The sequence below is a fragment of the Melanerpes formicivorus genome, unplaced genomic scaffold, assembly GCF_026170545.1.
Source record: "Melanerpes formicivorus ecotype bairdi unplaced genomic scaffold, bMelFor1.0.p_v2 SCAF_2, whole genome shotgun sequence".
In the NCBI taxonomy this organism is placed as follows: domain Eukaryota; kingdom Metazoa; phylum Chordata; class Aves; order Piciformes; family Picidae; genus Melanerpes; species Melanerpes formicivorus.
In genome coordinates, this window is record NW_027142354.1 from 27150832 (window position 1) to 27177636 (window position 26805).

Here is a 26805-nt window from a genome sequence, read left to right on the forward strand (position 1 = left end):
GGAAAAACTTCCCAGGATTGCAACAGCAATTAACCAAGCCCCAAAATTCTAGTGTCCTTATGTTTCTTAGCGCTGCTAGCATATCCTCTGTTATAATGCAATCTTTATTAACAGCTTCATAAAGCTTGCTTACATAGAGTAAAGAAAGCAGGATACATTTACAAGCCTTAAGACAGTTCTGCTCCCTTTTTGCTTGGCTTTTTGTTTGACCTTTGTTAAGTTATTCAAATATCAACTCACGCCCATCATGTCCCTAGGCACCATGTCTCTTAAAGGCCTCCAGTGATGGTGATTCAACCACCTCCCTGGGGAGCCTCTTCCAGTGTTTGATAACTCTGTCAGTGAGGAAGTTTCAGGTAAGCTTTCTGTTTGTGAGAAATTGCATCTCTGCATTTTAAGTTATTCTGGATTTATCTTTTATTTGAAAGCAAAATAAATTTGAAGCACACAAAGCCTTGAAACAAGTCCAGGGGAGGAACTGGTTCCACCCTGGCAAACCACACTGACACACAGACAGGCCCACAAGGAGCACTGGGGATCTATATGGTGGATATTCAGAGCTGAAATTTCATTTCCCAGTGCCAGCAACATTTGAAATAAGTAACAGGTTTCCAGTTTAGACACTGTCCCAAAGCAGTGAGTCAGTTGTGTGTGATACTGGTCTTCAGTCCATCTCTGTATTTTACATTCCCCCACAACCCACTCCCCCCCGTTTCCCCTTCCCCACTCAGATGAGAGGCATGCCCTGCAAACTTTCATCCCTGTGAAGATGCTGGTGCCAGACTTACAGGCTAAATGAGCTGGTCATCTCTTTCATCATTTATCACCACATTACAATTGAGGCAGTTAAAGCAAATTCTCCAGAAGAACCCAAAAACTACATACAAAAAAAACCCAATTCCTATTTCAAGCAAAAGAGTTACGAACCTTTCATCATCAGAGATAAAAATATGCTGTTTTGTAGCACGCATCCTGATAATGGATGGATAGACCAATAATTCTTTCCTGAGGCAAACACACTGCACAATCTTTCTCCTCACATTACATATTCTTCCCTAAAGCAGACACCCATAGTGTATTTTTTCACAGCATGTCCCCTATTCCCCATGCCCACCCACACCTGTTTTATCTTGGTTTCATGCATTGGTCTCCTCCCATCCTGCTTTGCCATTTCTGTTTAGCAAGACAGAGAGGAACAGATAAGCTGAAGACTTGAACTTATCCCCAGAGGGTTGGTGATTTGCATCTCATCTGCCCTTCTGTTTTTTTGGAGTCAACATCCAAATTTGGGATAAACGTGCTGTATATTCACTTAACTTCAAAGCCCTGGGGAAAAGCTGGATGGAACTGAGTAAGCGGTAGCAAAAATCAACAGAACAAATTCTCTGGAACTGGTTTTGTCTGGTGGGACAGAGGACCTTGAACCTGCTTCTCCCAGCTGCTATCTATACCTATCAGACAGGGTCAGGCAACTCAGATTCAACAGACGCTTCAGAGTGAACACAGTTCCTACAGCAATGCAACAACACAAATAGACTTCAATGCATTCACAGTAATTACTTACATACAAGCTTTAATTACATCCACACCAAAAAACAGCTAACTATTTTATATGAAATCCAGGTATGGGAGACCTACATATCTGCAGATCCATACCCACCTCCCCTCAAACAAAGCAAATGAGATACAAATCCGGTTAAGTCCCATGAATTTCTTCAAAGTCTTTGTTGTTTAGTACTCAGACATTTCCACTATGTATTTTCAAATATATGCAACTATCTGCATGCCTGCAGCCAAGGTACATGTGCTAGACTTGGGGAGTTTCCTGTTGTCCCTTAGCATTCTCCCCTCTTCTTCAAAGCATTCAGCAAGCGCAAAATGGTACTACCCAGTCTGATTGTGCTTATCGATATGTCTCAGAAATATGATCTTTCCATTACTGACCTTAGAGTGGGTCAGCACAGCCAGATGTTTCACATAAGATACAGGCTGTGTGTTACCTTCCTTTGATTTGAAAGGGTCTTTCTTTCTTCCCTTGTGCAGTGTTTGGTTTTACTATGCAAAATGACCATGTGATAATTAAAAAATATCAAGCTTAGACAGGATGGTTGCAAGGGCTAGGGAGGTTTTGCCTTGTTCAGTGTTAAACAGATGAGGAAGAGAGAGAACATGTAAAAAGTTACACAGCACTGAAGCATGGAAAAAGCCTCAAAGCACGTTGGGATCAGGTCAGTGTTGTTGCATTTAGGTTTCACCTTAACACACCTTAGAGCAGAATTGAACACAACAGGTACCGAAGTGCTATGAGAGCTGCACTAGGGCTGGCAGATTCATCCAGAGATCAAGGTAACTTTTTCTGAACCAGCCACAGACAAACACACACAAGGGGGCTTCACAATGGCAGATGCACAGCCAGCCCTATATTTCTTTGATTACCATACAGGCATTACAAAGCTCATGAAAAAGCTGAGGGAAATTGTGTGGCATCTTGTAGGTGTTGGCAGCTGTAGACTCTACCAATCTTCTGCCATCTTCAAAGGCCTCATAATTCACTAAGAGCCATGGAAGAGCTCCCATTTTACAATCCCTGTTTGAAAATGGCTTTGATTTTGCACCTCACATACCTGTCAGAAAGCAGTGGGAAAAAAACAGAGCTGCCTCTATGCCCAGCCAGTCTAAACTTGGTGATGTTTTTGAGGGAGGAAATTAATGAACAAAATGATCACCATACACAAACAGACTTTTTTTGTTTTGGGTTGTTTGTGATTTTGTTCGCTTGTTTGGCTTTTTTTTGTTGTTGTTGTTTGGGTTTGGTTTTGGTTTGTTGTTGGCTGGTTGGTTTGTTTCCAGGCTGTAGGCAGTCAAAAAAACCCAAACCAAACCAAAACCAAAAAACCAAAAGCCCAATGAAACACCCCACCAAAATCCAGATGCCTCCTTTTTCAGGGAGGTACTTACAAATTAGCTGCTACAGAACAGCTGTTAAAGTTACAAAGACTACAAATGACCACATAGTTTAAGAACCTTTATACATATTTTTTTTTAATTAGATTAGCTTTACAAGCAACTTGAGAGCTCTTTCATAATGAACACTGCTTTTCAAATTACACAAGTTTATAGGCAACCTGTAAATGAATCCTGAATTTCTTTGCCTGCTATAGATAAAGGTCTCATATTTCACAGCCAGCTAACATCATGAATAAAAATAGCATTATGAAGCTTTATCTTTAACCAGGACTAGACACATACAGATCATAAGACAGTTTAAAAAATAGTTTTAAAACAAGGACCTGCTTGGTGATGTTCAAGACTGACTATTCAACCGACATGAAATGAACAGTTTCTAATGGACATGGAAGAAATGGCTGACCTGATTTGTTGACCCTATCGTAATGACTTACATGGAGAGAAAAATTAAGCACTTTTAAAACCTGTCTGGCAAGCACAAACCTACAGTGTGATTAGAACTTGATACACCATGTAACTGCATAAGTTTGAATTACAGAGGGGCTGAAATGAGTTTAAAGGCTTATGCTTACATTTCTAAAACAAACCCAACCAAACCTCCTTTAAAGTAGTACTACAGAAGATGAAGTAGAAGAGGTGGCTTTTTTTTTTTTTTTTGCTTGTTTCATTGGTAGCCTACATGTACTGCAGACCAGACAGTAATGAAGATTTGCACTCCTTGGCCAGGTTGGCAGAGGCACTTACAGTAAAGGGATGCTGTCTGTTTCTCCGGGAAGAAAAGAGGAAAAATGAAGAGAAGAGTGAAGGGCAAAAAACTCACTAAAAAAGAAAAAGCAAAGTGAAATCAAAACAAAACTGGTATTTCTGTTGGTTCTCCTAAATGATATACCAATACTGACTTTTTTCCCTCTCTTCTGTCAGTTTGTTATTAAACAATGAGCTTTTTCATGTTTTACATGAACAATAGTAACGTTTTTAATAAAAAATTACTGAGCTTTCCATAGAAAAGGTCTCTAATTGAATACAAACTATACAGATGTTAAAATGGTCACAAGTGGTAATATATACAGAAATATTTCTGTACACTCACATTGTTTTGGCTGAGTAAGGAAACAAGGGACAGATAGAAAACTGCGGTGGGTAAGTTCATCCACTCCCAAAGTTCTGCAATTGTGAATGTTGTCTTTTATAGGTTTGCTTTTGTTTTCTTAAGCTTTTAAAGCTCAGGGAAGAAAAAAAATAAAGGGGAACAAAAAAAAGGAAAAAAGGAAAAATTAAAATAAAAATGTATCCAAAACATTGATTTCTTAAGAGCATAAAAGTTTCTGCACATTTGGCTTGTATTCTGTGATGTCCCCTCTCCTTAATAAAATGAAAACAATGTAAAAGATAGTTTTTTCATACTAAATACATACCTCAGTATTGATCAAAGGGCAGTGCCTTTTTGTGGGAATCCCTCAGCACGGTGAAAACCTAACGACGTATTGCACAAGGAGCTTACAGTGATGCACTTCAGCTTCAGTGTGCTGACTATCTCCTTGATACTATATAATAGATCAAGGTGTCAAATTACAGACTGCATAGGACACCAACATTTGAAAAGGAAATTAAAAACAAAAAAGAATTTCAGATATTCTATTAACTTATATACAAAGGAAAGGGGGGTGGCAAGTGTACTTTAGAAAAGGAAGAAAGCTCAACTTTTACTGTCAAGTATGTAAGGAGGTTCTGGGTACCTCTAATAGCCTAGGAAAGCCCTTGTATATTCTTGCAACTTAATGGTATTTACCAGGTCCCCAAAGCCAATGACAGCAACTGATAGTGTCAAGTTCGTTTAGTGCCAGTCACTTTAAAAAAACCCAAACAAACACCCCCCCCCCAAAAAAAACACCAAACCCACTCTCTACTCTCCCCCCAAAAACCCAAACAAAACTCAAAGCCCAACCCCCCCAAACCAACACACAACCCCAGAAAACACCCCAACAACCAACCAAAAAAAAAAAGAACAAAACAACAAACAAACAAACCAGAAAACAAAGAAGAGAGAAATTTCCCCTCTGTGGACTGAACAAACAAAACCCACAAACTGAATGTTAGTAACAGTGAGATACTGATTTGCTTCTGTTAATGAGGTTCAAGAGGACATAGTTAACAAACCAAACAACAAACCCCCAAACCAAAGAAACAAAAAAAACCCCAGCCCCAAAATAAACAAACATCAACAAAAAAACCAACCCCCACAAAACAATACAGCAGCAATCTTTAAAAGTTAAGATTAGTGTGAGATATGATATAAAACAATCAGGTTTTTAGCTGGTAATTAAAGTGCTCCTTTTCTGACTTAAGGTGTAAAGAAAATTAAAGTGATTATCAGTTACTGGCAACCCTTACATTAAATTAGGTCTTTCATGGCAGAGGAGAACAGTATGAACAGTTTTACAAAAATAGATCCATGTTATTTTGGAGAATACTGTAATTTTTTTTTCTCTTTTTTTTTTTTCACTTTTTTCTTTTTTTTTTTTTCTTTTCTTTTTTTTTTTTTTTTTAAGACTCAATTTTGATAAACTGTACCTGGTCATACAAAAATTACCCAAAATTCAAACTTTTACCATATAAAAAAAGGGAGAGATGAATTGGAATCAGCTGGATGACAGGTCTGGCAAAATATAAGGATGGACAAATTCTATGTAGGGCACTTATTTATGTCCAGATGCATCTGCTGTTTCTTACTGATTGCTTATCTTCTTCACATAAGCAGTCACAGGCCTGGAGTCACAATCACATAGTACAACGCTTCAGTGGTCAAAGGACCTCCTATTTGATGCAACATTGAAACACTGTTTTCTTCTTTATTAAGATGTTGGTTTGTCGTTGATTTTCTTTTATCTTGTTATTCACATTCAGAAGTTAATAGATAGCATCAAGATTTATCAGGGAGAATAGCAAGAGGAGTTGCTAAATCAAAGGCTTATAAAACGTCTTTCCCAACTGAGTCAGAAGGTTTATTAAGTTCAACCCTCACACCTTTTTCACCTGCAGAAATATGAAAAGGAAACTGGTATTATTTTTTTGGCATTTATCATCAAAGTACAGTGTATCAAATTGCTACATCAATTTTCAGATTAATTTTGAGAGAATACTTCAAAGATTGTCTAGTACATACAATCTAGCAAGATAGCTGTTTTTGTATGTTCTCTGTAACCCTGGTCACTCATTGTCTCCGAAAGTGGACATGTATTTGGCCGCCCGAGTACAAAACTGGATTAATTTATCTTCATATGCAGTTCTGAAGCTCATCTGAGGATATTGACCAGAATATCCAGAGTTTCTGGTCATTTGCCTATGTAAAGAAACTGAGGAATTTAAGATGTAACACTGCATTTGATTTCCTTCTCAAAACAAACCAAAAAACCCACCAAAAAAAACCAAAAAACCAACACAAAACCCATAACCAAAACCCAACCAGAAAACCACCAACCAACCCACCCCTCTTCTGTCCTTTCCTCTAAAACTTTACACAGACATCCCCAAGTACCCCTGTTGCACTTAGTGATGGATGAAGTTTGGTAAAAGATGAATCCCCTTATGTTCTAGCCAGTCCTCAGAAGATGCAGAAGGGCTAGGGGATTCACATTCACCTCTTACCAAATTTAGCCATTACTAAATGCAACAAGCCCAAACAGAAGTTTAACTATCAAAAAAAATCAGCAGAGTATCTCATATTCAAGGAAAAGCCACACATAGTGTAACTAACACCATGCAGCATGACAGTAAGATGAAAATGAAAATGCTTCTATTTTAGGATGTTTTATTCTGTAATTTTATATCTTATTGTCAGTAGAAAGTAAAAAGCATTTTGCATACTTCTTGTGGCAGGTACAAAACAAAGAGTGCAATTTTACTTGCAAACAAAAACTGAAATCACAACATGATACTATACAGCAAACCACCATGGAAGTTTAAACAGCTACCCCAAACCAGACTTTCTTCTTTCAGTGCCCAAAGTTTAGGGGGAGCCTGGAGGAGGAGGGCTTGTGGAGAGCACCTTCCCTGCAGACACCAAGTCCACCCAAATCATTTCAATGCACTTTCTCTGAAAAGACAGCAGCTGAAGCTGCATGGAGACAACTGAAACAACTCAAATCCAGGAAGATTGGCTCCAGGAGCTGTGCAATGACACAAAGTCTAGCTCAGACACACAGGCAGGCTTCCTGTCAAGTCCAGGCAGGCATTATCCAGCATTTTAACTGCCTAGGAACTCACCGTGCCTTGCTGGGCACGTGCCACCGAACAGTGGGACAGCCTGCGTGGATGGAGCTGAGAGACTCCCTGCACTTCTTTGCAAGTCAAGCAGGAGCTACACTGCTCTCACCACTCACGAAATGCACAGACATTGGCTGCACCAAGCAGGGCAGAGCTAAGCTGCACCTTTTACAGCTGCTAGATAGCTCTGCTCCTACTTACAAGCTTCAGATGCCTAAGAGCGATGAATGGAAATCTCATTTGTAAATGACTGGCACGTCTTCAACATCATTGGTTTTGGTACTCCTGGAAAAAACCCAAACTGTGGAGAAACTGTGCATGTGTAAGCTTGTGGTACACCTTAGTTTGTTGTTGTTTGGGTTTTTTCAACTATAATAAAAATACAAAATCGTGACAGCAATTACAAGCATGACAGAAGTCCTAGGCTAATTTGAACAGGAAAATTAGATCAACTTCCTCTTGAAGGAGAAACTAGAAAAGGAAAACAGATGCTAGACATGTAGAAGTGGAAACTGAGGAAGTAACTGCATTCTTTGCTTCCACATTTTGATTTTAAGCTTTCTTTTTCCAATGTAAATATTCTGATCAAGTTAAGTTTTGTTCACTCATTGAATCATTATATCTGATCAAACTACTTCCAGGGCTCTCAGTTCTGCTGTGCCTCTTGGGCTCTGCTGTATTTAACCCCTGCATCTCTTTACAGAGGCAAGACTATGGAGAAGCTGTATCCTCCATATAAAAATACTGAGCTGCCTCGGGTCTCACAGGAAGTGTGAGCAGGACAAAGCACAGGCCTGGATTTTCTAAGTCACTGCCTAGCAGTTCAAACACTGGGTCACCTTCCCTGTAAAAGCTGAGTAACACTGTTTTTCTCTCCCTTTTTGTGCACAGGATGGGTCAAGGAGATGAGGCTGGACTACTTAGCCATTCTTCCAGGAAAAAAACCCAAAAAACCGACACAGAAGATAGTAAAACAAGAGATTACCTGTTAGATATTTTACTTTAGCTCGTGCTCGTTCATCTGCATCAAAATACCACACTGTTATTGCGTACCTAGGGAAATGGACGGAAAAAGAACTGAACTATGAAGAAAAAAACCACCAAAGTAAAGCATTTGACATAAAACACAACTTAAATGAGATATTTCCACAGTCCGAAAGAAAAAAGATTTCATGAAGCACAGGACTTTTTTTTCTTTTAGTGTCACCTGAACAGTCATTGAAAGTGATGCTGCAAGCTTATGCTTCTTTTTCCTAATGAGTTGGTCCAGATTCTTGCCCAGAACCTGCAAAACAACCTCTGTCCATGTCACCTTGTCCTGTGACTTCAGCTTTTGCTTTACTAAGTCAAGGCCATCACCAAGTCACATTGGATGAAATTCTTCTTATGGGTGTTTGCCATACAGGAAAATTAACCGCCCCTTATTACACAGCTCCTCTACTTTTCCACTGCCCATAGAGGATTTAAATATGAAATGTCAGCTACTGAGAAAGGACTTTAAGGAGCTTTAGCAAATGGCAGAGGAAACACAGGGAGGGGAGAGGGGCACAGCCTTCTGACATGCTGATGGCAATTCCAAGTTGCTTCTTGCAAAGATACTTGTGTTACCTCACAGCTCCAGTCAGTGTTCAGTGCGCTGTGTTGTGATATGGGCAACAGGAAGTCTGGATCAACAATTCTAGTGATTCAACTACAAATGCTACCTGGAAACTCGACGTGGGGGCAGTAAAGGCAGGTACCTTTGGCATCATCCACTGCAGTACAGAGGGACAAAGGAGCTATCAAGTTCCTCCTGTGACTTAAACTTGGCACAACCACTCTAACACACTAGAGAGAAAGGAAAGATTTATGGTCGTACCCTCTACCCATTCCTAAACTAGAATGGGGTGACTTAGTTTGACTATTTTTCTTACAGCTCCCTCCCAACAAGATGGGACTTAAAATTCAAGTACCTTGCCAATCTTCCAGTAACACAGCAAAATGCTAAGAACAAAGGGCAGGTAGAAGAGTGTAAAGCCATTACAGAGAAATAATGAGGACAACACCCTTTGGCTAAGGTGGGGTCAGCTTATGGCTCTGTGTGCTCCTACCCAAATCTGACAAGTACACGCTGAGAAATTTCTGGTGTTTCCAGTCCTCCCTTCTACCTGCACTGGTATAGACTCAGAAGCAAAGAAAAGGCCTAATCCCATCACAGTGAGACCGGAACTATACATGGAAAGACCTCAGACTGGGTCCTTTCTTAGGATTTGCTCCATCAGCCCCACCTTGTAGCAAATGCTGGCTGTACTTCATGAGGGTTGCGGCGATCAGACCAGAAGAATAGCAGTCTATCGAATTTGGGTTCAATATCGGCGAACTGGGCTTTGCCTTCCGGAAATATCCGCAGGATACCTCCACTTACCTACAAATTAAATGTTTAAAACCAGTGCTTGAGAACAACATCTCATTGTATTAAAAACTCTGAACATCTAAAAATATTTCAGACACCTGTAAGTGAAATAAAAGCCTTTATCAGATGCTACAGAAATTACAAATCCATTGTTCTTCCATCAATAAATTTAACAAAACATTCCACACATTTTTACTGAGTAATTTCAGTATACTTGCAAATATCAAACCTTCAGTCATGTTTAAGTAAAAAGCTGTGGGTTTTGACTGGTTGGTTTCTAGCTGCATTACCTTCTCACAAAAAATGGATAAGACCGATTCTACACAGGTGTCTAAAATACGCTGGAAAAATGAGAGGAACACTGCGGTTTGTATCCCAGTTTCACCCTTTCCCATTAAAGAGATTGTTTCAGCAGCAGCACAAATTTATGTCAGGTTTCTGTAATTAAGCTTGAATGTCTATTAATCCTGGCCACCTTAGATCTCTCCAGGGCTTAGAGACATTTGGACCTACCCATATATGCCTAGGAAACAGCACAAGTAGTGGGGTCAATTATTTTTAAGTCACATTAACATCTTCCTACTGATAATTATTGATGTCATTAAATCTAACTAAGATAGCCACTGTAACCTTCATGGAAAAGTGCAAGTATTAACAAGGTAAATTGATATAAAGAACTGGTTTTTAATCATGAACTAAATCAGAAAACAAGAAGTGACAATTTGCTGTCTTAAAGAAAGTCTGAGCTTCTTTGATAACCAACACACCTGCTAATATATTAGCTTGTAATTTAGAACAGATTTTGAAGGAAAATATGTATTTTTGTTCACAAATTAAATATCCAGCTGGTAACTTTTTCAATTACTGCAAAAACACAATTTGTTTGACTTCTACACTCTGGTACATATTAACTTTTTTCCAGGAAGAAACTGTGAGTGAGCTAAAAATGCCCCAAAGTTGTATTTTAAGATGTTCAGTCCAACCAGTTCACTTACATGCAAAGATGTTATCATGTCAACTAAGGCTAGCCATTTATTTTCCATTTGAAGTATTCAGTTTAACATTTCAAAGAGGAAGTCAGAAACAGAAAGCTTCAAGTCCTTATTTTCTCAGCTTTCCAAACTAGAATGTTCTATGCAAGGATGTTATCAGTTGCATTGTCTCATCCAGCTCTTATGGACAGCACTCAAGAAAAGTGGGAAAACCCACAAAGAACAAAAACCTCTCAGAGCTGCAACCTGTGTTATCCTTACTTAGTGCACTCCATCCACAGAAATGGACTGCTTATGTGCCTTTCCACATGCTACTTCCTACGTAGTAGTACCACCAAGCATTTTTCATATACGATGACAAACTTCTTCACAGCTAGCTGCACAATAATCAACGAATAAACAATTTTGCACTGCTGTACTTTGAATTACTCTATCATGCTTTCAATACAGACAGATGCTGCATCTAATCCCACAGAATTGCTAGGCAAATCCCTATTAGCAAGTTCTTTTATCATAGTCACTACTTCTATGGAGAATTTTGAGTTGCTGGTAGTAAATTTGTAAGCTATTTGAACAGTTTTATAGATCCTTATCTAACCTACACCCTGTATCTACAGTGATACAAAGCCTTGTGCTGCTTTGAACTCTCTTGACATTGCAACAACGATAATACTTGCCTTATCTGAAACTGCTCCCAGGCTATAGCATCTTTCAACAGGAGTGTCAGGAAAAACAAACTAAAAGCCATTTCTTTTCAAATGTTCCTTATTGCTCTCTACAACTACCTGAAGGGAGGTTGTAGACAGGCAGAGGTTGGTCTCTTCTCCCAGGCAACCAGCACCAGAACAAGAGGACACAGTCTCAAGCTGCACCAGGGGAGGTTTAGGCTGGAGGTTAGGAAGAAATTCTACAGAGAGAGTGATTGCCCATTGGAATGGGCTGCCCGGGAAGCTGGTGGAGTCACCATCACTGGAGGTGTGCAGGAGGAGAGTTGATAGGGTGCTTGGTTGCATGGGTTAGTTGGTTAGGTGGTGTTGGATGATGGGTTGGACGTGATGATCTTGAAGGTCTCTTCCAACCTGGTTTATTCTATTCTATTTACTCTTTGTGCCTGTGTGTGTGATTACCATACAAATAATAATACAGTAAGTTGTATAACTACATATTTATGAAATTTGGGTGCTGGCATCAAACATGAAAAACATGCATTTTTCTTTCAATCTCACTGTCAGAGGTCCTGCTGGAGTCATTCAAAACCCTGAAAATAAACTCCTCACTCCTCACCACCAGCAGAATCAGGGAGGTAAAAGATACCCACAGTTAACACAATGTAAGAACGCAAACAAACAAAGGTGCATTAGCAAGTATACGTGAAAAAAAAAAGGGTTATAGAACGAAACTGTTGCATACCTTAGCATCCCAGTCTTTATTAAGGTAATATATACACGTAACACATCTTCCATCTCCATTTGGATTATCAACATGGCGCACATATCCTGTTCCATTGCCTGGATAACAAGCCACCATAGCCTACAGTTAAAAACAAACAAACAGAATTAATTTTTTCTCTATGTTGGAAAGGCTGCATTTTAGCTGTATCAATTCCTAACTCATTTGTTCATAAGCAACAGAAAAATTGTTAGAAATAATGGGATTTTTTTTTTTTAATCTGTGCTTTCTTTCCATTTAAAACCTGGTTTTGAACCCAAAAGGATATCTACAACAGAGGTGTGTAACACATTGGAGAACATTGAGGTATGGAAGGTGGAGATGCTCCCGTGTTGTGACTACTTATTCATATTTCCCTCCCTTGAAATATGAGAGGAGAAATAATTAAACTACTGCATGTGCTACTCCTGATAAGAACACTTGTTTTCCAGACTAAGGTTCACAAACAGCTATCCCTCTCCCCTGCTTCTTTCCTTTCCACCTCCTCCTGTGCTTCCAATGCAAATAATTCCTCCTGAAAAAGCAGCATCAAACTATTTTTGGACATTTTAGACAAGACCATTAGCCTATCTTACTCAATTACCCCAAATACACCCTTGGGCTCACGTTTTGGCCTGTACATAGGAGGTCTTTGAACCTTTGTTAAAACAAGCCTACATGTAAAACAAAAACATCCTTTTTAGTCAAGAAGTAAGAAACTGAAAATGGTCATTGAACAGTAATCTGGAATAACCTTCTGAACAGTAATCTGGAATAACCTTCTGAACATCAAATGACTCCCAGGACAGTAGTATATTTGGTTTCTGATGGGGCACTTAGCTTAGCTGACTTGAAAGATCCCTAGAAGGTGACTTGATTTCTGAGTCTTCAGACATGCAGATGTGCATGCAAAACAGACTGGTCATCTTGCTAACAGATGGCCTCATTAGACTGATTAGCTATCAGCTCACACGGTCAGTTTGTCGTACAGCGCATCTTCTTATCTTTATGTATTTTCTGCAAACAGCAATCATTTCAGCCTCTTGAAAAATATCAGAACAACATTTTCCCGGCCAAGCTATCCACTACCATCTGCAATGTTAACCTCCAATCTGCAATGAGTCATGACATGATTTCAAAAGAAAAGCAAAAAAGTGAGTTTCTAGCAACAGTCCAATACACTACTAACTTCAGTGAACGTCTGCTGCATAAAAAAAACCCAAACCCAACAAATGCCAAAACTTTTAAATTCAATCATTCTTGTCTAGATTTTGCCTGATTAAGTTAGTTTTTAAAGTCAGATCTCTGTACTGCAAGCTCTTTCACCTCTCTTACATAAACTATCAAAAGTATTTTTCCCAATAAAATGTTAACTGTCAGCCCTGGTAACTGAGGATGTGGAGAAGGCAGAGTTGCTGAATGCCTTCTTTGCTTGTCTTTACTCCTAAGACTGAACTCCCCGGTGAAGTCCAGACCCTGGATGAAGGAGAAGCCTAGAGGAGGGAAGACTCTCCACTAGTCAATGAAGATTGGGTTAGGGATCAGTTACACAAACTGAATATTCACAAGTCCATGGGGCCTGATGAGATACACCCAAGAGTGTTGAGAGAGCTGCCTGATGTTGTCTCTCTACCACTCTCCACCATTTCTGCAAAATCCTGGCAGACAGGAAAGATGTCTGAGGACTGGAGGAAAGCCAATGTCACTCCAGTCTTCAAAAAGGTGAGAAAGAGGTTCCAGGAAACTACAGACCAGTGAGCCTCACCTCCATCCCTGGAAAAATGACAGAGTGGCTTATTCTGGAGTTCATCTCTAGGCACTTGGAAGAGAAGGTGGTTACCAGGAGCAGTCAGCATGGATTTACCAAGGGGAAATCATGCTTAGCTAATCTGATAGCCTTGTGTGATGTAACAGAATGTCTAGATGCAGGGAGACAAGTGGATGCAGTCTACCTTGACCTTAGTAAGGCTTTTGACACTGTCTCCCACAACATCCTTGTGACTAAGCTCAGGAAGTGTGGGACAGAAGAACAGACAGTGAGATTAAGTTAAGAACTGGTTACACAATAGAGTGCTAAGAGTGGTGGTCAATGGTGCCAAGTCCAGATGGAGACTGTAACTAGTGGAGTCTCCCAGGGATCAGTGCTGGGTCTGGTCCTGTTCAACATCTTCATCAATGACATTGATGAGGGGACAGACAGACAAGAGTGTCTGCTCAGCACATTTGCTGATGATACCAAACTGGGAGGCTTGGCTGATACACCTGAAGGCTGTGCAGCCATTCAGTGAGACCTGGACAGACTGGAGAGCTGGGCAGAGAGGAACCTAATGAGGTTCAACAAGGATAAGTGCAGAGTCCTGCAGCTGGGAAGGAATACTAAACTACACCAATACAAGTTAGGAGGTGATCTGCTGGAGAGCAGCCCAGTGGAGAAAGACCTGGGAGTCCTGGTGGACAAGAAGTTATCCACGCGTCAGCAATGTGCCATTGGAGCCAAGAGGGCCAATGGGATCCTGGGGTGCATTAGGAGGAGTGTGTCCAGCAGACTGAGGGATGTTCTCCTCCCCCTCTGTTCTGCCCTGGTGAGACCTCACCTGGAATACTGCATTCAGTTTTGGGCTCCCCAGTTCAAGAGGGACAAGGATCTGCTGGAGAGAGCCCAACAGAGAGCTACCAAGATGATTAAGGGACTAGAGCACATGCCTTGTGAGGAGAGGCTGAGAGACCTGAGGCTTTTTAGTCTGGAGAAGAGAAGACTGAGAGGGGATTTAATAAGTGTTTATCAGTATCTGAGGGCTGAGTGTCAAAAGGGAGGGAACAAGCTCTTCTCCATTGTGCCCTGTGATAGGACAAGGGGTAATGGATATAAACTACAGCACAGGAGGTTCTGCCTCAACATGAGGATCTTCTTCACTGTGAGGGTCACAGAGCACTGGAAAGGGCTGCCCAGAGAGGTTGAGTTTCCTTCTCTGGAGACTTTAAAAACCCATCTGGATGTGTTCCTGCATGACCTGTGCTAGATTCTATGGTCTTGCTCTGGCAGGGGGGTTGGACTTGATCATCTGCAAAGGTCCCTTCCAACCCCTAACGTCCTATGAACCCATCAGATCAGAATTTCAAATCAACTGTTTCATTGCATTTTTTTCCGCTTTCTACTGATACTTTTACATTCCCCCACCCCTCTTTTTTAAAACATGAGCAAATAAAACTTGCCATAGTCCATGGATAATACAACAACCAATCAGAAAAAGAGGGGTGACAAAGGAATTGCATTACTTGCAAGAAACTCTGCTTTGAGCAGGCTTAGAAATAAAGTACTTGCAGTTCAGTCAGTAAAATACTTCTGCATCACACATAAGCAGATTTTGCTATAGTAGCAAACATTTTAAAACTCCTTATTTCCATATACTCTCTTAAGTGAAGAAGCAATTTTTGGGAGCTCCTTCTAGGCAGAATTCAGAACATAGTATTCCACCAACAGCAGCATCCTGGCTATAAAAAGAAAAAGCCAACCAACCAACCAAACTAAAAATTAGGCTGAACTTCATTCACATGAAAAGGAAGTGACTACTCTACATGGAAACAAAACAAAACAGAACAAAAAAAATTCTATAAAATCCAAATGTACTTATTTTAAGATTAGGCTCTTAAGCTTCTCAATCCTTTTACTGTAATTGTAGTGTAGTCATCATTACAGGTCTCATGTAAACGTATTATATGTATCAAGTAATATAACCTAGTATTTGTCAAAGCCATGACTCACCCGTTTTGCTGAAGGAAGATAAACCCACAAAAATCACAACATCATATCAAAGATATCAAATAATACAATGAGGGTTTTGTAACTTCCTTTCTTATAGAGAAAAAAAGGAACAAAACCAAAGCAATGCTAGGCTGGAAGAGGAAGATATTTTGTTTCGAGTGAAAGCCAACCCTTTTGAAAAAAGGTCCACGTACCACATAAACACTATCCAGCTCTCATGGAGCATGAACAGTCCTGTGCTGAAAGCAAATTTAGGTCCAATCCCATAACAGCATTCCTAATAACAGGGAAGTTAAATTTAAGGGGTTTTGCTAAGATACATAATATAAATTAAACCCTGGCATTAGTCGTTGCTCAAAATCTTAGTGAAAGAGCTACTACAAGACAGAATGAATGAACACGTTGAGTAGCTAGTGCAGTGTCATTCTCACTGAAATCACAAGGAGTTACTCAGATATGAAAAAGCCTTCAGGCATTTCAGGCATATTTAGGTAACTGACCTAAATATCTGCCACTAAGCTAAAAAAAAAAAAAAAACACACCACTGTTGAAGTTCAGGACAGTTACCAGGCCTCTCTGGGCAACACAGGTTTTTTTCTGAGGGCACACTTCTTTGCCATCTGTTCCTCAAAAAGATAATTTCGCCATTAAAGAAGCATAAATTTGCATCTTATTGCTACAGTTTCTTTTATGAGGTACTGAAATGGGTACTTGTTCTCTTTGCTGAAGGGAAATCAAGAAAGGAATCTTTAACATCAACATTGCCAAAGAAAACCAGCAGTGCGTTTTGGAAACATCAGTTGTCATCAATTTCACATAAAAAACAGTCATATTCAATGACAGAAGCATCTCATACATACATTTGGGTCCAAAATACTGTAAATGTTTGAAAAACAGCTTGGTTTTGACTTTAGGGTCTAAAACTTCCACTATCTCAACTGCAAGAGACAAGAAACAGTTTGGCTGCGATAACTTATCTAATACGTATTTGTTATAACAGCAAGAATGACTCAGCCTGTAATGGCAAATAGGAAAGCAAACAAATTTGTCAAGCAGCCAGTGTAGCATAATATATATTGCTCTTAATAGCTGGTGTGACAACCCTTGCCCTAGACGAGCTAGGGTAAGGAAAGTCACAAATCAATACAGAGCACATGAGAAATGGGTTGCTTTATGAAACAGTATTAAGGGAGATCGTGTCAAACCCAGGTAAACAATGAGGTTGGATACTTTTGTTGTTAACATTTTTCAGTACAAATAATAAATGCACATGTGCTGAGCAGAGAGAAAACTCTGGGTTTGCAGCTTGTTCTTTTTTTAATACTGTTATTTGCAGTGAAGAAAGCCAGGTATTTGAGATTAGAACATCCAAGTTTCCGAGACATTTGAGACTACGAACAACAAAGCTGTTAGCTCTTCAAAACAAAGTCTCATCAGTTCTCCCTTAAATGTCATTGGTGAGTTAACTTCAAGGCATTATGTGCATTTTCTTAATAGACAAGGAGGTCTTCCCTTTTGCTCTTCCTGTGTGTGGCAGTTTTTAAGCATTCAGTAATCTAAATTTCCGCAAACAGTAAGTTTAAGTAACACACTGAATTTGTTCACCCAGTAGACTACTGTGCAAATACTTTTAATACCAAGCATCTTCAACCAAATGGCATTCCCTTTTAGTCTAAGCACTCATGTCTACCACATGAGCACTGTCCTAAGATACCCTCTGGAATTCATAAGTAATACAAAGAGCATGAAAGCGTCATCCTTGTTCTGCAATCCACCCAATTTGTATCTATCAAACTGAAGTAATCACACACTTAACTGCAGAGCACTCATTCACATACAGATGTCCTACCTGCAAATGTTTAACTCTAGGAAACTAATTTTAGGGCATCAGCCCAAACTAGGAATGTTGTTAACAGAAAAACTAATTGAAACCATGGATTTTTTTGCTAAACATAGGCATCCTTAGCGTGCCAGCCATTACTCTAACAATTAAGTGCACAAAGGTAACATCAGAAGGAATAACCATGATGTAAAGAGGCATCAGCTAAGACACTTTGGGAGCCACAGCACACCAGTGCAGCTGAAAACGTGATCTAATTTGGGAGTAGCCTCAAAATCCTTTCACAAAGAAGTATATAAAGAAGGAATACATGCAGGTAAACAGACTGAAGCCTTTTCCTCTATCTTATCCCATTCCCCTCAGAGATGGATATGAGCAAGTTTAGGCATTGTTCCTTTAAAAGAAAAAAAAAATAAATAAAAGAAGGCAGCAACAGCAAACTCTTAGGAAAGAGAGGAAAATCCCAGTTACATGACACCCTAAAATTCTTTAAGGGGGGAAGGGGGAAGCCAAACCCACATCACAAACATAAAACAGAGAGAAGACATCTATTAATTTATTAATGTAAAATAACCCCCCACACCGCACTGGAATGAAGAGCCATAGAAATGAAAAAATCCAACACCCAACATTTGACCTGTCCCTGTATGGTCCATCTGTGATGTGCTTCTAATTCAAGAACTTGTTCTTCCCCAACATTTCAATTTAAGATTTTTCACAAGGTGTACAAAATAACAATCAAATTGAAGGAAAGAAGATTGTATTTGTACTACTTTGTATGAGCTGCATCATGATTACTGACTTAACCATGTTAATGTGGTACATACAACTTGGCTTGAATTCATTCCCCTGCAAATTCCTCAAACAGAGACAGAAACTTGCAACAGAAAGAAAATAACTATAATAAATAATTGCTCAGGCAGGTGGTGGAGTCACCCGTCCCAGGAGGTGTTCAAGCAGGGATTGGATGTGGCACTTGGGGTCTAGTAGTCATGAGGTGTTGGGTGACAGGCTAGACTTGATGATCTTTGAGGTCTTTTCCAACCTTACTGATTTTATGATTCTATAACAACAGGGATAAGCTCTTGCCAGCCTTACCCAAAACAGAGGAAGCTGAAAGAGGCAAAATAAACTCTGTGGGGCACAGCTAATCCCAAGTATTTCCATAATAACCTTCATCTGAGAAAAATGTTATGCTGATATCCTCCATAATCTAGTAAACAAAACTAGAGAACGCAGTTTTCACACAAGTCAGCATTGTGAAACTGGAAAAGCTGGAGAGAAATATCAGTCCCTTCAAAGACTCCCTCATTAAAAATGCATGTCTTGCAATCATCGACTGAAGAACCTGCAGGAGGAAAGCAAACTACTACTTACCGGCTCAAAAATTGAACAATTAAACATCTCCAAGACAGAATGGGAATCTGCAAACTTCAGTTAGAAGCTAACATAAAGAGACTGACATGCTGCAGTAGCTTTGAACTGTTTTAACTTAAACCCTCTCCTAATCCTAAATTACCATTACAGCCATTGAATTATCTATTAGCAAAGAAGTACCAGTTATTGTTTTCAGCTGCATTTTTCTCTGCAATAATATGGCAGAACACCTCCCTATGGATTAAAAAAAAAAACAAAACAACAAAACAAAACAAGCCAACAACCAGACAAAACAACTGAAACTACTTTAAATACCAGCTCTTAGTATGGGCTAAGTTGCTTTTCTAGGAAAAAACAACTCAAGGCAAGGCAGACAAGCATGGGTCACGTCTCTCCTGTGGCTGTTGAAGGTAGCAGCAAAGTTTTAACTGAATGTAAGCCTGGCAAAGCTGCCAGCTTTTACGCTGAAAAAGGGAAGGCAAGCTGAACTGAGAACAGATGAAAAATTAACTCAGGAAGGGAGAGAGGAAAAATTGAGTTGACACAGCTGCTTACACTATAGACTGTGTACAAGGACTGTCTTCCACGTGCATCTCGGGGGTTCAGAAAGTAATGGTAACCTGACCTACCCCACTCCTTCCCAGGCTTCTCAGTGAAATGACCAGTACAAGATTACTCTTTGCTTTGATCAAACCATATTTCACAAGCACACAAAATCAAGGAACATAACATACCATCAAAGGCTGGAACAACAGATTAATACTTTTACTGTACTGCTTATATTTAACTTGCCAGTCAGGTGTTGATTGCTCAGACTGAAGTTCAGAGAAAGCATTGCCAACTTAGCAGTTCAGTGGCAAGCTCTTCAACTTCTCTTCAAATTAAGTCACTGCTTTACTCTTGTCTTCAGTTTTACCTGGCATTTACCAGCTTACAGTATTGCCTTCACACAGCCAAATAAACTGACACAAATAAGAAGGCAGAAATTTTCATGCTGCATGAGTGGCCACATTCAGCTCAGCATTCTAGGCCCAGAAGATCCACGTGGAGTTCTAAACACCTGGAATGTAACCAAGGTGCCACTTGGCAAATAAGCTCTGCTATTTTTCACTGAAGCTACATAATTTTTGGTATTCCCCTTGCACCATTCAATTCTGATTGCAAGATCACAAAATCTGATTTCCAAGTATCATTCCTTTCATTCATGCATGCACACAGGTGTGAAAACATTAATGAGCTCTTGTATGCACATTTCTTCAGTGATTCAACTTTGGATAATTTATCAGTTCTCACAGGAAAAAACCCCACAAAACCACAGTTGTCTAAGTTTGATGATCAGGAAGTGACTCAGAATGTGGGATGTGCTCACACTTTGATGAATGCATTTAATAGAAAACTTATAGAGAAGCTATAGATAGAGAAGCTCCCCATGAAGCTAACAAGCAAGAGCCATTAACCTGGGTGAGATGGTGGAGATTCTTGGTGCAGGGACAGAAGACATGTCCCCTGCAGAAAGGCCTTGATTGAGCACTGAGAAAAGCAAGGCAATCAGAGAAATGCATCTCAAAAGGTGAACACCAATAAATGATTGAAACGAGCATTACAGACAGACATAATAGAAACACCTTAAATACACTTCCTAACTCCCAGCTGAAAGTCCTGCAGCCTCCACCACTACCAAACTGAGATAAGAGCATTTAAACATTAACAAGGTTCTCTCTTGCTTTCCTCTATCTGAGCTTGTAAAGTTGCAAGTCTGAACTCCCCAAAGAGATCACTTGAGTCAGCTTACAAGTTTCAGGATTTAAAACAAAAACAAACAAAAAAAAAAAAAAACAAACCCACCCAACTAACAAAATATTAAGTAGGATACAATTTTTAACACACAAGTATTTTCCAGTTATGTAGGACATGCCTATTCTCAAAACTGGGCCAGCTTAAAAAAAAAGTACTGATTTAAAACTGACAGTGAAACTCATGCCTGAGTTTCCATTAGCTGTAAGCCTAGCTTCCATTAGCTTAATCAAACTGATTATTAAGAAAATAAAACTGGGTTCAAGTCTAAAAAAGTATGGGGAGCTGGGCACTGGCTTTTGGGGAGTTTTTTGTTTGTTTATAAAATAAATTTTATGTGATGCATCTCTGAACACAACATCATCTTCAAGCCTAAACCACCTGTATTGCCTTAAAAAATATGTATGTAAGCACATCAAACCTACATTAGTGCTTCAAAGCATGAATAGCTTTTCTAAGGTTCAACATGACACATTCTGATAGTATTCATATCAAAGTCTACTATAAGCTTATAAAAAGTCAACCACCTAGAACAATAAAAAACATAATATATAAATACACACACACACCCCCGCTCCCCTAAAAATATTTCTCTTACAAGCCCAGGAGCAAACACAACACTCAGCTTTGCAGATGAGAAGAGTTTAAAGCATATTTTATCAACCTAAATCTGTCTATATTATGATTAAGTAGACCAATACACATCAGATTCAAACAACTGTTGAATAATGTGTTTGTAGAATTGGCTAACCTCCATGGATAACTTCCCATTCCCCACAAGGGAAGCAGACTGGTGACTCAATGTTTTGGCACCATACAAAAATCCGACAGAGAAGTAAGTCAATCAACAAAAATTTTAAGCGTCTGTTTTTAATTTAATATCATAAATGCTCTGAAATGAGTAATACTACTTAGAAAACAAGTACTTTGGAACTTCCCTCCCCTCAGATGGGGTAGAACATTCTGCTCTCACATGAGACTAGTTTCATCGCTAACCATTCAGAAAAAGTGCAGAGAAACAACATCTTTAAAGAAGCTAAAATTAACGTAAGACTAAACCAAATTACAACAGCCTTCTTACTAAAATAGTAGCAAGTCAAGTCTCATTCAGCTACACCACCTAAAATATATTCTGATATTTCCAGAGCAAACCACATGACATCAGCAGGCACACTGATGAAAAACACACATGACAAAGCAAGGTTGCCTAATTTAAGCAGTGTTAGATATAGCACACAGACCTACTTTACATCACCTTAAAAATAAAGTAGGCTAAACTTCAAAGCTGAAGAAGTTTTATGCATCTTAAGACAAGGAGACGCTGGGGAGGAAGAAATCCCGAGGATTAAGGGTAGGCAAGTGGTGGTTAGCTGCCGTTTAAAGAACATTACTTATCATCACTGCCATTCTCACCCCAAAGCTATACACACTGAGAAGCCTAGAACTTCCTTACAGAAGAACTGTACACAATAGTCCTGCTAAGTATTAGGAGATATATAAAGGACTGATTCCAGTTATTTTGTAATTAAAACTGTGATTTTGTTTCTGCTTTAAGATGAAAAATAACCACATAACTGAAATTAAGCTTTATATAAGCTTTATATAAACTTGAATGTTGTGAAACTGCACAGTAATAGGATTGCACATTTAGAACCATGGTTAGCCAGATATTTGAACATACTTGTGTATTCTAAGTATGTTAAGTTTACTGCATCTACATAAACCTGACCTAATTGTGGCCTTCCAGTATCTGAAGGGGGCCTACAAGAAGGCTGGGGAGGGATTTCCTAGGATCTCAGGTCGTGATAGGAATAGGGGGTATGGAATCAAGCTGAAGGTGGGGAGATTCAGGCTGGACATGTTGAGGAAGTTCTTCACCATGAGAGTGGTGAAGCCCTGGAATGGGTTGTCCAGGGAGGTGGTTGAGGTCCTGTCCCTGAAGGTGTTTAAGATCAGGCTGGATGAGGCTCTGGCCAGCCTGATCTAGTGTGGGGTGTCCCTGTCCATGGCAGGGGGGTTGGAACTAGATGATCCTTGCGGTCCTTTCCAACCCTGACTGATACTACTACTACTACTATGAAACATTTCAAGAAGTGTCAAAGTCCAGGTCTCAGCTATTAGTCTACATTTTAACCACAGAGGAACTTACTGCTATAAACAGTATGTTGAAGGAAATTATTTTTAAAACAGTTTTTAATATTTGCAAGAGGTCATACATGATTCAGCGTGCCCACAGCATTCCAAACTTCCACTATTAGAGCTCAGACTGTTCATTGGGAGTATTTACAAATTTAAAAAAAAACATAAAAGTTATGCACTGAAATGCTTATAAAGGGCTGCTTTAATTTATATTAACACTGCACACGTGTGACTAAAGCATAAAGCCCAAGAGCAACAAGCAGCCTGTAATACACTTTGAAGTCACCTACAATTTAAATCCAGAAAATGCTGACTCTGCCCATAGCAGGTTTTATGAGCTTTCACACATAAAAACTATCTCCATCCCACTCTTTACAATCCCACCATCACACTGTAATAGGGCCTCTCTCTCCGCTGACATAAACCACACTTGCAGTGTTCACCCAGTGTATCCAGTTCAAACATAAGCAGGCATTATACAATCCTACTGGTATTCCAGCTGTATTGGGTTCTTCCCAGCAGTGCTAGGGGAAAGCCTAGAGGAAAGGCTGTGGCCATGCAAGTCAGAAAAGTAACTCCAAAACCCATCCCCCTTCCATGTACATCCCAGCAGAGCTGGCCACTTTATTTCAGGTTAAGAGGGCATTCAACTGTGCCAGGGAAGCTGCACTAGCTCAGTGAAACTCCTGGAGCAGGAGGAATGTCACGTATTTGCTCCAGGAACACATGAGCATGAGAAAGATCTGAATGTACTCAATGCTGACTCCAGGCAGCAACAAACATCTGAGGAAACTGCCCATGGTTGCCTAGCTGATAAAAAAGCCCCACCATCTTCTCAAACGTCAACTCCCTCGATTTCACTGACTTTACAGCAAATTTACACTCATGCCAGCCAGCAAGATTATATTTAGATTAGGACTTCCTGCAGAGAGCAGAGCTCCCTGGTGCTGATCCAATAAGCTTTTTTCCCTACTCTTCCCATCAAGCACAACTACTTACACCACAGAAGACCAGGATGACAGAAAAATATCACCATCATGACTTGGGAAAAATGAAATGTGCCACATTACCTATTGCCAAGTGATGAAAAAGAACCTGTTCTGTTTGTTCCAAGTGCATTTATACTTGACATTAGGAAACTGCTACAAAAACAACCCATTCAGGCAAAAAAGTTACTTACTTTCCTCCTAACCAACTTTTCAGTAATAAAATCAGTGTTTTATATATTCATCAAAATCGTTCACCCTTCCTAAAAGGCAAGTAGGTGTCTCCACTGGTAGCTCTTTTCTGTGAACCAGAAAAACCTGTTGATGCTTTCTGGCAAGGCTCCTGTTCATCAACATTGCTCTGACCGCCTGCAACTCTAAAAAATCAGGAAACGGTGGAACCCAAACTACACACAAAATGAGGATGCAAGCAGAAAAGCCAGGGTACAAAACTTTACAGGAACAAGAAGAAAGCCTCTCTGAAACAACTTGTCACTGAAATATTTTGTTTTCTCCTCTTTCAAAGCATTTAGAAAAGCACGTAACCAAGACTTCTCCTCTACAAATGCTCACACAGAAAATTAGAAGTCCTACTTCTTAAAAGCACTGTATTTAATAAAATAGGGAAGCACACTGTTCCACATCCCACTGAGAAATTGTAGATTTCAAGGCAGGACACAACTCATTCCCTAACATTTCTGCTGAAAGATTTTTCTGTACGTCTTTCAAAACCCAATCAGCAGAAACGTTTCTAGTAAAGCAAAGGACAATTAGGGCTTTACAGTCTATCATACTCACTGGGGAGAGACTGATTGCAAGGATTAGCAATAGTGGCCTAGAAGAGAGGTGTCACATCAGACCACGAGGACTGTCCCACAGCACTTATTTATGCAACCTATGTGCATGACCTGCAGAGCTTAAGTTTCATTTTCCAAAGCCTGTTCCCAGCTTTAAGCTGCGACAACAGAAGAAATGAAATAAGAAGACTAGCAGCACTGACAAAGGTCAGCATTACCCAAAAGGGGAAAGTAATGCTGAGTATCATGAGAACTAAGGAGCAAGTAGAACAACAATCAGTTCTGCGAAGTACTAGATGCCAGATTTCTACACTGGAAATCAACTTCTCCTTCAAGTCAGCAGACAATCACTTCAGATCTCAGGGTTGGCAGAACTATGTTTTTCAGTGACAGACCATATTTTAAAATTAAAATTCTATATAATTACTGAAAATAAGCAACAAATGTTCTAAAACACGTACCTGTTATTGTACACTAATAGTGCATAGTAGTTTCCAAATAAGAAATGGCATTCCAGGAAATTATCTGTGGACAGCTAACTGTTTTACTAACTTCTATTACATGTAGTAGATGCCTTTGTATCTTAGCACTAAAGACATTAAGGCATCTTGGAACTCACTTTGTAGCCTCTCCAAGTCTTCAACTTATTTGAGATGTACAATTGAAGAAAAGGAAAACCAATTTGAAGCTCAAGAAACACTGAAGTAAAGAGCAGCTAAGGACCCACAGACAGTGGATGCGCTTGCCAACCTTATGCTGTTAAAACAAAGGGAGCAAGTTCCACAGCATGGGGTTTAATTGTGACTGCCCTGCTACTAACCCCATGAAATTAAGCTGCAAGCACTAATGACCAAGATGCCACATCAGGCCTCAGCTATAAATGGTTTTATGTGTTCTCTGGTTCCTGAACCAACCACACTAATAAACATCTCAGACACTGGAGGTTTCTTTCAGCACTCAAAATTATAACTGAAAATAAGAAAAAGCTCTTACTCCATGCACAGCACAGTACTGTCACGTTCGTATCTACCCACTGCATGCTGACTCCTAGATGAAACATTCATAAAGAGGGTTCTTGCAAAAAGCTAACTACCTCTAGCCTGTCTCTCTCTGAATGGCAGCTCTGCCTTCAAGTGTATCGAATGCTCCCCCAGCTTGGCACAGACAAATGCTAAAATGTCAGTAAAAAGACTGTAATGTATTTTATTGCCAGGATCGATACAAGCAATACAATGAAGCTGCTATCAAGATGACTGAAATTACTCCAGAAAATAAGAATTTACTTATCCTGTAAAGGCAACCTTAATTAAGTGTTTCCAAGCCAAGATAACACTTTGCAAATTAAGGACAGGTGCTGAGAATAAGAGATTTTTCAAAGGGAGAAATCTCAAAGGGACTCAATCTTCCCCTCACTGGCAAATTCTGTTTTTCACTATAACTCTTTGGATTTTTCACTCTAAGGCAATTTTTCTTTGGGGTTGTACTATGGAGCTGTTAGTAGTTCAACTGCAGAAGCTGAAACCTCAATAGTGAGGAGGGATCATTTGTTAGTAGCTTTGTCTTCAAATGGATGTATACCTTGCAAGTAGAAGGATGTGAATGTAGAAAGAATAAAAGGCACAGTAAGTCAAACTCAGAAACACCTCTACAACATTCATATGAGAAGACTGAAGTGAAAAAGCAGCTAGCTTCTTCATCTATGCTTCTTGTCCTGAAGAGGAGTATGATTTTCTATGTTTACAAACTACTTTCTAAAGTTAAAGTACTAAACAAGTAAAAATAACGTATGTTAAGCTTATTAGCTATATAGCATGCAGCATAATTTTGGTGTAGCTTTTGGCTCATGAGAGAGACTACTCCCATTTTCTATTTTCACTAAGGCAAATGACAAAGTGAGGACTCCAGTCTAGGAATTCCTGTGTTGCTCTTGAGTCCATGCCAGGTGTTAGAAGGCCTTGGGGAGTCACTACATGTCATTTTCTCCAAGCTATCATGGAGGTTTAATAAAAATTTAATTCAAGGTATTAATTTTAATGCAAAATTTAGGCATTTTAAAGTATAAAGCAT

General features: G+C 39.5%; 1 protein-coding gene across 1 annotated transcript in view; it reads right to left on the reverse strand.

Moving 5' to 3' along the window:
- Positions 1 to 1542: 1542 nt before the first annotated feature.
- The window catches only part of EGLN1 (egl-9 family hypoxia inducible factor 1), a 43030-nt gene continuing 17767 nt past the window's right edge, over positions 1543 to 26805 (reverse strand). The window contains exons 2-5 of the mRNA XM_068154260.1: positions 12025 to 12144; positions 9498 to 9634; positions 8216 to 8283; positions 1543 to 6000 (exon numbers count right to left, since the gene is read on the reverse strand). Coding sequence (XP_068010361.1) covers positions 5936 to 6000; positions 8216 to 8283; positions 9498 to 9634; positions 12025 to 12144 — 390 coding nt within the window. The 3' untranslated portion in view covers positions 1543 to 5935. The remainder of the gene's footprint in view (positions 6001 to 8215; positions 8284 to 9497; positions 9635 to 12024; positions 12145 to 26805) is intronic.